Source organism: Eubalaena glacialis, chromosome 3 (assembly GCF_028564815.1).
Source record: "Eubalaena glacialis isolate mEubGla1 chromosome 3, mEubGla1.1.hap2.+ XY, whole genome shotgun sequence".
NCBI lineage: Eukaryota > Metazoa > Chordata > Mammalia > Artiodactyla > Balaenidae > Eubalaena > Eubalaena glacialis.
The window spans coordinates 85719545-85733054 of record NC_083718.1 but is presented as its reverse complement, the minus strand read 5'-3'; the positions used below and the strand labels follow the sequence as shown (position 1 = coordinate 85733054).

General features: G+C 36.2%; 1 protein-coding gene across 2 annotated transcripts in view; it reads right to left on the bottom strand.

The window, feature by feature from the left end:
• Positions 1-13510, bottom strand: part of GOLPH3L (golgi phosphoprotein 3 like) — a 40423-nt gene that overhangs the window by 12306 nt on the left and 14607 nt on the right. Inside the window, exons 3-4 of one of the 2 annotated variants that reach the window (XM_061186044.1) lie at positions 5329-5460; positions 3739-3853 (exon numbers count right to left, since the gene is read on the bottom strand). In XM_061186044.1, the coding sequence (XP_061042027.1) occupies positions 3739-3853; positions 5329-5460 (247 nt within the window). The remainder of the gene's footprint in view (positions 1-3738; positions 3854-5328; positions 5461-13510) is intronic. The other variant, XM_061186045.1, reaches the window with a different exon arrangement.

Genomic DNA, 13510 nt, shown 5'->3' with positions numbered 1-13510 from the left:
ACTTGAGAAAAACAAACACCATTTCATGATAAAAACTTCTAGGAAACTAGGAATAAAAGAAAAATTCCTCAACATGATAAAGAGTATTTATGAAAACCTCATAGCTAATAAGATATTCAATGGTAAAAGGCTGAAAGATCCCCCAAAGGTCAAGGAACAAGAAAGACAAGGATGCCTGCTTTCACCACTGCTATTCAACAATTTACTGGAAGTTCTGGCCAGAGCTAGTAGACAAGAAAGAAAAAATTAAAGGCATCTAAATTGTAAAGGAAAAACTAAAACTATCTCTGTTTGCAGATGACATGACCCTATACACAGAAAATCCCCCAAAGTACACAAAAAGCTACTAGAGCTAATAAACTCAGCTAAGTTGCAGGGTACAAGATGAACACACAAAAAATCAGTCGTTTCTATATATCAGAAATGAATAATCTGAAAATGAAATTAAGAAAGCAATCTCATTTATAATAGTGTCTAAGAAAATTAAATACTTAGGAATAAGTCTAACCAGGGAGGTGGAAGATTTGTACACTGAAAACTATAAAACACTGCTGAAAGAAATTAAAGAAGACATAAATAATGGAAAGACAGCCTGAGCTTCTTTTAATGGACAGGAAGACTTAACACTGTTAAAATGGCAATACCACCCAAAGAGATCTACAGGTTCAACACAATCCCTATCAAATTTTAACAGTCTTTTCCACAGAAGTGGAAAAGCTGATCCTCAAATTCATATGGAATTGCAAGGAACCCAGAACAGCCAAAATAACTTGAAAAAGAAGAATAAAGTTAGTGGACTCATACTTTCCCAACTTCAAAACTTACTACAAAGCTACAGTAAGTAAAACAGTATGGTACTGGCATAAGGACAAACATACAAATTAATGCAATAGAATAGAGAGCCCAGAAAGAAACCCTCACAGATACGGTCAACTGATTTTTCAACAAGGCTGCCAACACCATTCAAGGGGGAAAGAATAGTATTTTTAACAAATGGTTCTGAGAAACTGCATATCCACATGCAAAAGAATGAAGCTGAACCTTTACCTTACATCATATACAAAAATTAAGTCAAAATGGATCAAAGAACCAAATTTAAGAACTAAAACTATAAAACTCTTAGAAGAAAGCACTGGGGAAAATCTTTATGACATTAGATTTGGCAAAGATTTCATGGATATGACACCAAAAGTACAGGCAACAAGTAGATAAGTTGGACTTCATCAAAATTAAGAACTTTTGTACATCAAGAGTTATTATCAATAAAGTGAAGAGATAACTTACAGAATGAGAGAAAATATTTGCAAATCATATATCTGATAAGGGATTACTATCTAGAATATAGAAAGAGCTTCTAAAACTCAACAACAACAACAGAAGCCAATTCAAAAATGGGCAAAGGACTTGAATAGACATTTCTCCAAAGAAGATATATAAATGGTCCATGAAAAGATGCTCAACATCATTAATCATTAGGGAAATGCAAATCAAAACCACAGTGAGATACCACTTCACACCTACTAGGATGGCTATAATTAAAAACAAAACAAAACAAAAATTAGAATATAAAAAGTGCTGATGAGGATGTGGAGAAACTGCAACCTTCACACTTGGCTGGTAAGAATGTAAAAGAGCGCAGCCTCTGTAGAAAACAGTTTGGTGGTTTCTCAAAACATTGAACTATCACATACCCAGTAATTCTACTCCAAGATATACATCCAAAAGAATGGAAAGCAGTGACTTGAACAGATATATGTACAAAAATGTTCACAGCAGCATTATCCACAATAGCCAAAAGATGGAAACACCCAAGTGTCCATCAACAGATGAAATGAACAAAATGTGGTATACACATACAGTAGAATATTATTCAACCATAAAAAGGAATGAGATTTTGATATATGCTACAAAATGAATGGACCTTGAAAACATGCTTAGTGAAATAAGCCAGACATAGAAGGAGAAATATTATATGATTCCACTTATATGAGTTACTTAGTACAGGCAAATTCATAGAGACAGAAAGTAGATGGAATGAGGGGAGGGAGGAAGAGGGGTGTTTGCGATGATGTGAAAGCTTTGAGTGTAGAGAGAAGTGATGGTTATATAACACTGTGCCTGTATTTAATGTCACTGAATTGTACACTTATGATTAATAAATACGTATATTTTACCACAATAAAAAGTTAACTATATACCCCCCCAAAGTTAAAACATGTCCACACAAAAACTTGTCTATGAATGTTCATAGCAGCACTATTCATAATAGCCAAAAAGTGGAAATAACTCAAATGTCCATCAACTGATGAATAAGTAATTAAAGTTGTATAACCATACAATGAAATATTATTTGGCAATAAAAAGGAGTCAAATTAAAACTGGGGAAATTCTTGGGACTTCCCTGGTGGTCCAGTGGTTAAGACTCTGCACTTCCATTGCAGGGGGCACAAGTTTGATCCTTGGTTGGGGAACTAAGATTCTGCATGCTATGAAGTGTGGCCAAAAGAAAAAAAAATGGGGGAAATTCTAATAAGATTGGTGGATTGTATCAATTTCAGTATCCTGGTTGTCATATATCAAAATTTTGAGAAATGTTACCAGTGGGGGATTCTGGACAAAGCATATAAAGGGATCTTTCTGTATTATTTCTTACAACTGCATGTGAATATACAAATGTCTCAATAAAAACTTCAGTTAGGGCTTCCCTGGTGGCGCAGTGGTTGAGAATCTGCCTGCCAATGCAGGGGACACGGGTTCGAGCCCTGGTCTGGGAAGATCCCACACGCCGCGGAGCAACTAGGCCTGTGAGCCACAACTACTGAGCCTGCGCGTCTGGAGCCTGTGCTCCGCATGAAGAGAGGCCGCGATAATGAGAGGCCCGCGCACCGCAATGAAGAATGGCCCCCACTTGCCGCAACTAGAGAAAGCCCTCACGCAGAAACGAAGACCCAACACAGCCATAAATAAATAAATAAATAACTAAATAAAAAACAAAAAAAAAAACAAAAAAAACAAAAAACTTCAGTTAAAAAAATTGTTCCAGAAGGTGACACTGGCTGTGATCTCAAAGTGCCCTGTGGAATATTCTCCTAAAATATTATGCCTTAGGCTTGATTATTCATATTAAAGTTTTTGAACTTGCCCTTGAGAAAAAAAGGAATGAAGTGCTAATACATGCCACAACATGGATGAACCTTGAAAATATTATCCTCGGAAGTTAGTCACAAAAAACCATAAGTTGTATGATTTCATTTATATGGAATATCCAGAATAGGCAAATCTACAGAGATAGAACGTAGATTAGTGGTTGCCTGTAGCTGGGCAGGAGGGTTGGGGAAATGTGGGGAAAACTGCTAATGAGTATGGGGTTTATTTTGGGGATGATAAAAATGTTCTAAACTTAGGTTGTGATGATGGTTGCACAATTGTGTGAATATACTAAAATCCATTTAATTGTATACTTTAAATGGGTCAACTGTATGGTATGTGAATTATACATCAACATGGTTGTTAAAAAATTTCTTGTGAGCTTATGAGGTGGACAGAGGTAAGATGAAGCTTTGGAAAACTTTATGTACTGATTAATCATGTCTTTTTTGTCCCTCATTAGTACAGTTAAACAGTGAACCATATATATCTTATGCAGCACCCTGACCTTCTATACTTCTTCTCCCAACCTTAACAGTAGCATAAAAATTATAAAATATGGGATTTTTAAATCATTCTGAGTCATCTTACCAGTGAGTAGCTCTATCCATGTTTGGACAGTTTCTGTGGGTTCAGTTGCTTTGATGTGTTTCAGAGTTTCATCCAGTAAAACATCACCCGTTGGGCTGTCTGACTTTAGTAGTACCTTTCAGAAAAGAAGAAACAAGAGACCCTGGTTGATATACTTCATTCAAATTAAAGTTATTCAATATGCTATACATATATTATTGGTTAAGTCATAGGAAATGCAAAGCAGCATAACATATTTTCTCTGTCCTCAGAAATTTAAAATCTAGTATGGGGTGATAATAGGGAGATTAAAAAAAAAAAACATTTGAAGTGGGCCCCAATGACAAACTGGATATAAATGATAATGGAGAAAAGATTCAATAATAACTCTTTGAGCCTGGAAAACCAACTTGTGAAACAATTAATAAAGATTGGAAAGTCAGGAAAAGTTGATGAAGTTTGGTTTTAACTGATATGGGATAGCCAAGTTGAAATGTCTGGACAATACTTAACTATGTCCCTGGGGGTGTTAAAAGAAGACAGACCTGGAAATTTGGGAGTTAATATATCATGGGGGTGATAGATGAAGCTGTAAAAGTAAATGATATCTCCAAAAGTTATACAAAGTGATACAAACTGAGACTTAGATGTTAAGGAATGGAAAAGTAAAGGAAATAGGGTACAGCCAGAGAAGCAAGAGGATGTAATATAACAAAGGTCAAGAACAGATAGGACTTTCCTGGTGGTCCAGTGGTTAAGAATCCACCTTCCAATGCAGGGGATGCAGGTTTGATCCCTGGTCGTGGAACTAAGATCCCACATGCTGTGGGGCAATTAAGCCCGTGTGCTGCAACTACTGAGCCCACGTGCCACAACTAGAGAGAAGCCTATGCACCACAACTAGAGAAGCCCGCACGCTGCCATGAGAATCCTGCATGCCGCAACTAAGACCCGATGCAGCCAAATAAATAAATAAAAATAAATAAATAAATATTTTTTAAAAAGAACAGAAAGTTTCAAGTAAGAGGTAGTCAAAAGTGTTGAACACCACATATAGGTTAAAAGAGAAAAATAAATTGAAGACTGAAAATTAGCTGGTGACACCTAAGAATGTAGTTTCAGTAGAGTGTTGAGTATGACAGTGAAGTTGTGAGTGGAAAAAATGAGTAGTAAGATAATGGAGAGAGCGGTATACCTCATAGGCTAGAGAGAACTTGCAAAATACTTGGAAGGAGGGAAATTGAATGGTTATCTGAGGATGACCAGAGTTAAGTAAAGACTGCACCTGACCCACATGTTTGCCTCTTCATACACAATACTCTATTTCATCATATTATAGGTACAGATATAGAGAGAAAAATAATCAACACCATCCTAAATGTGATTTTTCTGCATAAAAATGGAAGACAAAATCATGAATTTCTTATAACTCTTTTGACCATGGATACTTGGATTTCTTTCTCTGCTACAGGATAATTAAACCTGCTAGACAATGGGACAACTGAATAAGTGATATTTATATTGTCTCACTACTCAAATCTTCCTATTCATCCGAAATGGACTGTTGGTATCTGCCCTTTCATATGAGGATGTTCGCAGAGGACGCTCTACCTTTCTGTCTAGTAGTCGCTTCTTACGCATGGTGGGGGGTTCTAGATAGATTCGACCTCGCATGGCCAGCTCTATCAGGATGCCCCCTCGCAGGCCAGATGATATGCAGTCATTCCAGAAAGATGTGTAACCCTAGGAAAGGGGAAAAGAGAAGAGAAAGAATGTTCTGAAAGGGATATGGACTTGCCGCAAGCACCCAAAGAATGGTCCATTTTGTTGTGTGATTCATTTCACTTCACATTACATGAACTCAAGGCAACGTATAAAATAAATGAAAAAAATCTTTTTAAGTCCCTTAATCTAACCCCCCTGCCCCAAAGTATGACTTTCTGTCTAACTTCAAGGTCTTTGTGAATTCCTATGGTTTGGCTGTTAGTTAACAATTGGCATGCCAAATTTTAATTTTTGAGAAGACTTTTGGCTTCTTTGAAATCTGTTTCCATGACACTCTAAATTTCAGAGTGGGATACAAATAAGTCAGGTAGAAAAATGTATAAATCATTTGAGCCTTTTACGCCTCCAAGATATGTATTATTTGCAAGCTATTTTGATGGGTGGTGTAGTCAGCTCTGCCACTGACTAGTTAAGTGCCTTGGGTATGTTACTTAGCCTTTCTCAAGTGCAATGTCCTCATCTGTAAAATGGGGGCACTGATATCTATCTTTATAAGTTTATTGTGAGGAATAAGTGAGATATATATAAGAAACCATTTAGTATAGTACCTGGCATATCATAGGCACTTAAATGTTAGTTTCTCTTCCCTAGGAACTATAGGGAATACAAAGGTATATAGTTAATAGCCACTGTCTTAAGGAGCTGAAAATGTAGCTGGAAAGACCATGTAAATTCCAGGAAAATTTTCCGTGATAATATAAAATTTAAATAAAAGCTCAGCCGAAAATGGAGTAGAAGAGACAGGCATAAATCACTATAGGAAGTTTGGCTTGTTTGTTTGTTTATTTTTAATTAATCAATCTATTTATTTATTTATTTATTGGTTGCACTGGGTCTTCGTTGCTGTGCGCAGGCTTTCTCTAGTTGCGGCGAGTGAGGGCTGCTCTTCGTTGTGGTACGTGGGCTTCTCATTGCAGTGGCTTCTCCTGTTGTGAAGCACGGGCTCTAGGCATGTGGGCTTCAGTAGTTGTGGCACGCAGGCTCAGTAGTTGTGGCTTGCGGGCTCTAGAGTGCAGACTCAGTAGTTGTGGCACACGGATTTAGTTGCTCTGAAGCATGTGGGATCTTCCCTGACCAGGGCTCGAACCCGTGTCCCCTGCACTGGCAGGTGGATTCTTAACCGCTGCGCCACCAGGGAAGTCCCGAAGTTTGGTTTAGATGATAGTTTTTCAAATTATAAATCACTTTTGGGCTAGAGTAGTCAGAAACTCTTATGGGACTTGAGCTGGGGTTTAAAGAATAGGTTGAATTTAGCAGAGAGGGTGGATTTTCCAGATGAAGGAAGTCATCCAAATTTTACCTATTCTTCAAAAGGGCGTTCCAAGCAAAAGTGTCAAGGAAGGAGACCTCAAATATGTTTACAGATTTAACTCAAGAATTTAAAAAGAACTCATGAGATCAAGTTGGTTGGGCTAGGCTGTGGAAAGCCTTGATGCTCTGAACTTTTTATTGAAAGGCAATATTAAATTCTGAAGGTTCTGAACAAGGAGTTATGATTAACACAAGGAAGACCCATCGGTGTTATCAGAACTGTTTAACACTCTTTAGCTATCTTTGTGTGTAGCATTCCCTCTCACTGGAGAGAAGGTGGGTGTGATGTTGGCAGATTCTAGCATGGCTTTAAAGCATCACCAAGACTAAGTCACTAGTAATAACAGTAATGTCTAATATTTTTTTAACACTTATTATGCAGTAGATTTGTGCTAAGCTTTTTTGCATGCATTATATGATTACATCTTCACAACAATCTTATAAGGGAGGTATTACTATTATCCACATTTTAAAGATGAGGAAATTAAGGCTTATGGAGGTTATGTAATATGATAGAGGTCACAAAGCTAAGTGGTGGCAAAGAATTAAAAAACATCTTTTAAAAATTCCAGTTTTCCTCTTTATTGATTTGGAAGTTATACATTCACTTTTGTTCAGGAAGTTATCTTTGAAATTTTAACATGCATGATCATTTAAAATTCATACAAGATCTAATTTATTTTTAAAACAAATCAATATATTAATCACTCTCCTAGTTTGCCAATATTTTATCTTTTTTTTAACCTCACAAATTAGACATCATTATTAGCATCATCGTTATTTTATACAGGTAGCCCTTGTTTAGATTTACTCAGTTGCTTACCAAATTCTTTGCTCACCATTCCTTCTTGCATCTCAGACCTCCTTTCTGGTACCATTTTCCTTCCTCCTAAAGTAGAATTTCTTTAAATGAAAGTCTGTTGGAGGCAAACTCTATTTTGTTTATATGAAATGTCTTTATTTTACCATTGTTTTTAAAATACTGCTTCTCTGTACATAAAATTCTAGGTTGATAGTTTTCTCTTTATCACATTGAAGATATTATGCCCTCCTAACTTCCACTGTTGCAGTGAGAAATCTATCACTCTTATTAATTGTGGTAGGTGATTTGTCGTTTTTCTTTAAGGTACTTTAAGGTCTTCTCTCTTGGTGTTTTGCAGTTTGACTACAACATGACTGTGTGTGAACTTACCCATCCTGTTTGGTAATATGCTTCCTGTGTCTGTACGTTCATTTTTTACTTCTCAAAAATTCTCAATTCTTATCTCTAAGAATTTTGGCTTTCCTTCATTTCCTTTTTTCTTTCTTTCAATCTTTCTTATTCTAACCTCCATGTCTTTTCATCTCTCCTTTATATTTTCCATCTTCCTTTGTCTCTATATTGATTTCACAAGAGTTAGTTCATATCTGGCTTCCAATTTACTCTCTCCATTTATATTTAATATGTTAAACTATCCCTGAGATTTTGATTTCAACTATTTTTCATCTCTAAAAGTTTTATTTAGTTATTTTTCACATTTGCCTGGTCATTTGTGATCATTTCTTCTTGTTCATTTTGTGATTCTTATATTTCTTTAAAAATATCATAGATACTTCATATTGGTTGATCATTTTAATATCTAAGGTCTTTGAATGACCTGTTATTTGCTATTTCTGCTGATTCTTTCTCACGTGTATTTTTCTTTGTATGTTTGATGATATTTGATTAAGAGGTCCATATTTATTTATTTTTGAATCTATGAGATTCTGGAGGCCTAAATTGAGGATATCTTCCTCTAGAGAGGAAGATCTGCACTTGCTTCTGCTGAGAGTAAGGCATGGTGGGACTGGGAGACTGCCACACAACAGGGACCACATTTAAACCTAGCTTCTCCATTTTATTTCAACCCAAAAGTTTATTGCTGACCACCTAATTCCTGAATCTCTGGACTGATCTGGTAATTTGCCCCAGAGCAATCTGGTTTTCATGTTTGTTTTTTGCTCAAGTCTAGGATTTTAATTTTGGTGTTTGTTTGGGGGCCCTGAAGATTTCCTTTCCATTCCAAAGGCCCAACAATACATTAAAAATTAAGTCTTACCACTATACTGCCAGAAGTAGAGGTCTTCTAATTCCATTTTTCCCACAGCCAGGATGATCTTGAAGCTCAAAGCTAATCATATAACTCCCTTCCCTTCTGCTTAAAAATATTTCAAATGCTCCTCCCAGTCAAATCCAAATTTTTTAGTAATAGCACTTAAATCAGGAGGCTGCTTACTAGTCTCTCTCTGGCTTCTTTCCCCTAGAACACTATGCCCCAGCTTTCTGGAACCATTTTAAGTACTCTTAATGCATCATTTTTGCCTACTGGCCTTTGCACACACAGTTCTCTCTGTCTAGAAGAACCAATACTCTTCTTTACTCAACTCCTCCTTGTTCTTAAGGATTGAGTACAAGGGTCACATCTTCCATGTCACCTTCTCCAACATTATCTTTCCCTCCACTCCATCCTCTGGGTTAGATTCCTCACCTGGGTGTGTGTGTGTGTGTGTGTGTGTGTGTGTGTGTGTGTGTGTGTGTGTGTCTACTTCTCCCCTATCATTTATTATATCACATTGCAACCAACTGCTTGTCCTCAGTAGACTATAAATTCCTTAGGGAGAGAGTGATATACAGTATTTCTCAATAAATGTTTTTTGAAAGCATAAATTTATGATTGAGAGTAAATATGTTAACCTGGCAAAAGGTCAGCTTGAATCATAAGCATCCCTAGACATATCCAAATTTCCTGAGGGCCTGATCTTAGACTAAAAGCTGGGATTAATTCTCTCCACTGCCTGCCTCGTGGCTACTTCAGGAGTAATACTTGTAACTCCTCTTTAAGGAGGCAGTAAGCCTTTTTTTTCCCCATTAATACTTGGTTTATACAAGTTAGCTGCCTCATTAAGGTTAAACTATAACTTTATTTTACAATATATACTTAGGCATAACTTTTATATAATCCTGGTGACTTTATGAATCTCAACAGGTGTGCAAACATTTCAGCCAGTATTAAAGCAATTAGAGGAAAGTTTTTCTTGTGTTTTCATTTCTGCCTGACCATATAACTTCTGTTTCAGTAACAATGATGTCAGATTGTCGACAGAACTATAAATGAGAATCACTGCAAATAAGGAAGCAATGGAGGCTTCCCTGGTGGCGCAGTGGTTAAGAATCTGCCTGCCAATGCAGGGGGCACGGGTTCGAGCCCTGGTCCGGGAAGATCCCAAATGCTGTGGAGCAACTAAGCCTGTGTGCCACAACTACTGAGCCTGCGCTCTAGAGCTCGTGAGCCACAACTACTGAGCCTGCGTGCCACAACTACTGAAGCCCACACGCCTAGAGCCTGTGCTCTGCAACAAGAGAAGCCACCACAATGAGAAGCCGGCGCACCGCTAGGAAGAGTAGCCTCCACTTGCCGCAACTAGAGAAAGCCCACGCACAGCAATGAGGACCCAAGGCAGCCAAAAATGAATTAAAAAAAAAAAAAAAAGAAGCAATGGAGACCAGGATGTATAAACTGTATGTTTTTCAAAATCACCCTTTCCCATTATAGTATCTCATATTATATAAAACTCTTCAAATGTTTTTTAACTTTCTTTTTATTGAATCATATGCCATAATAGAAAAAAGTATAAAAATACACATGAAGAGTTTTAAAAATGATTATAACTGTAAGTCCATTTTGCTCTAAATATATGGAGCTGTCTTGGTAAATTCTCAAACCATCTATAATAAAGATGCTGTGTTAAAGGGCCACTGCTTTAGTATGCAGGATGATCTAGCACATGTATACTGAAATTCAGCATTCAGTCATTAAATTTAATTACCAAAGGCTATATACATGAGGGAAAAGAGAAAAAGAAAAATTTTAGGATCTACTAAAAATACCAAAATTGCACACTACTTCATGACCAACAGAGGCTATTGGAGAATTGGCAGAATGAGATCTTTGGATAGTAGATTTTTTTTTTGTCTTGATTATAAATGTAATAGATGATTGTCAAAAAAAAAAAAAAAGAAAGAAAAGAAAGATCATATTTTAGAAATGTATAATTTAGAAAGTAAAAGTCTCCTATAATCTTATCACCTCCACATAACAGTTTAGTGGATATTTTCTAGATTTTACATACATAGTCTATTATATATTTGTTAATATTACATATAGAAATAAGATCATATTGAGTGGCAACTTTTCCACTTAGCCATTATTTTGGATATCTTTCCACATCACTAAACACAGAGCTACCTCAATCATTGTTACGACTGCATAGTACTGCATTTTAGATGCACTATAGTTTTTTGTTTTTGTTAGTAAATTTATTTATTTATTTTTGGCTGTGTTGGGTCTTCGTTGCTGTGTGTGGGCTTTCTCTAGTTGCGGTGAGCGGGGGCTACTCTTCGTTGCGGTGCACGGGCTTCTCATTGCAGTGGCTTCTCCTGTTGCGGAGCACGGGCTCAAGGCGCACGGGCTTCAGCAGTTGTGGCTCGCAGGCTCTAGAGCGCAGGCTCAGCAGTTGTGGTGCACGGGCTTAGTTGCTCCATGGCATGTGGGATCTTCCTGGACCATGGCTCGAACCTGTGTCCCCTGCATTGGCAGGCAGATTCTCAAAAACTGCACCACGAGGGAAGCCCCTAAATGCACTATAGTTTATCTACCCAAGTCCTTACTGATGTATGTATCGGTTGCTTACAATTTTTTGCCATTATAAAAAAAAAATGCTATAAAGAAATATTCATTTGTATGTGTATTTCTGTTGAATAAATTCCCAGAAGAAATTTTTGAGTCAAAGATTATACATATAGAAATTTTTGATAATGCTATTTTATTCTTGTAAAAGGTTGGACAATAAGATTCCAATAAATTCAGACAGTCAACACTTTGCACTGAATTTCTGCCTAGTGAAGTATTCGTTATTCAAACCTTTTTAAAGACACACTTTATAACAACAATGAAGGTTAAAGATTTTAAAGTTGCCTGCTTGGGGTAAAAAGAGGAAAGAAAGCAAAGAAACTTAAAGCATCATTAAAAGGAGTTTTTAAAAATATGGTTCGAAAATCCTTATGATAAATGTGAATGAAAAACAGGCAAATACATAATTGTATATTCAGGATTATCACAATTATGTAAAATACTGTCTACAAACCAACCAAAAAAGTGGTTTTCTAATTTTTCCAAATTATCTACACTGAAAAAAAAAATGTTTCTCCCCGACCAAATCTGAAGATTCAACATAAAAATTGCTTCACTTTCCATGAGAGAAAGAATTTTACTGTGTCTTCTTGAAGCCTTTTCTATATGCCCAGTTCCAAAGCCCAATGTCTGCATGATGATCTCCAGGGTTATCAAAAATTATACAAGAAAAAAAAAGTTTTACAAGCAAAACGAATTTTAATTCATTTTTTTCCTCTAAAAAATTACTTTAAGAAGAGTTAATTTACTATTTTCCTTTGAAGTGCTCTATAAAAAGAGTGGCTTCCAGGATTTGATCTAAATTCCTCTTTTATAAATTAATGTGATTCATTCTAACTCCAATTAATATTTCTATGTCCACAGAGCCAAAAGAGACATTTTATTTATTTATTTTTATTGGAGTATAGTTGCTTTACAATATTGTGTTAGCTTATACTGTACAGCAAAGTGAATCAGCTATACGTATACATATATCCCCTCTTTTTTGGATTTCCTTCTCATTTAGGTCACCACAGAGTACTGAGTAGAGTTCCCTGTGCTATACTATATGTCAATCCCAATCTCCCAATTCATCCCCCCCACCTTCCACCTTGGTATCCATACGTTTGTTCTCTAGGTCTGTGTCTCTACTTCTGCTTTGTAAATAAGATCATCTATACCAATTTTTTCAGATTCCAAATATATGCATTAATATATGATATTTGTTTTTCTCTTTCTGACTTACTTCCCTGTGTATGACAGTCACTAGGTCCATCCAAGTCAAAAGAGACATTTTAGAAAAGAGATTAAGCATTAATAAAAGCTCACTCTGCTTAATCATAATGGGGAATAAGGAACTGTGACCTGGATGTTATTCTGGTTTAACAGATGATTTCAGCATGATTGGGAAGAATGGATTATAAACCTAGACAAATGGATACAATTTCTCAAGCCATGAAAGCCAGGAATCCTAATCACTAGGCCACCAGGGAACTCCCCCTGCGCCCTTTTTAAAATAAAAACCACTATCAAAAGTTCAGAAAATAAAAACAACATGGAAATGCCTTGTCAGTGAAAAGGAAATCCAAAATAAAGGAAAGCAACTGGTAATCTTTGAATATTCCTACATAAGCTTTAAATCTCATTTTGGCCAGTAAAAATGTCCTCAATTTTTTATTCTAAAAAATTTTAAAATGATTGTAGCACCAAAAACAGTAACAGTAACTTACATGCCTTTCTTTTCCCACAATCTGTTACTTATGAGAAAATGGAATTTTCATTGCTATACACCATCCAAAGAAAGTTGAAAAGGGGGAGTAAAAAATCTGAAAATGTGTCTAAGGCGCTAAATCAACTTCCATACAACTCCTCAAATGATTTAAAATAGATTTAGAAACACATAAAGGCATTTATGGTATGTTCAAACCTCAGAAGAGCCAAACTAGGTAAATGCAGATATATCTTTTGTCTTCAAATAGATCTTTTCTCCCTGATTAAAAAGTAATATA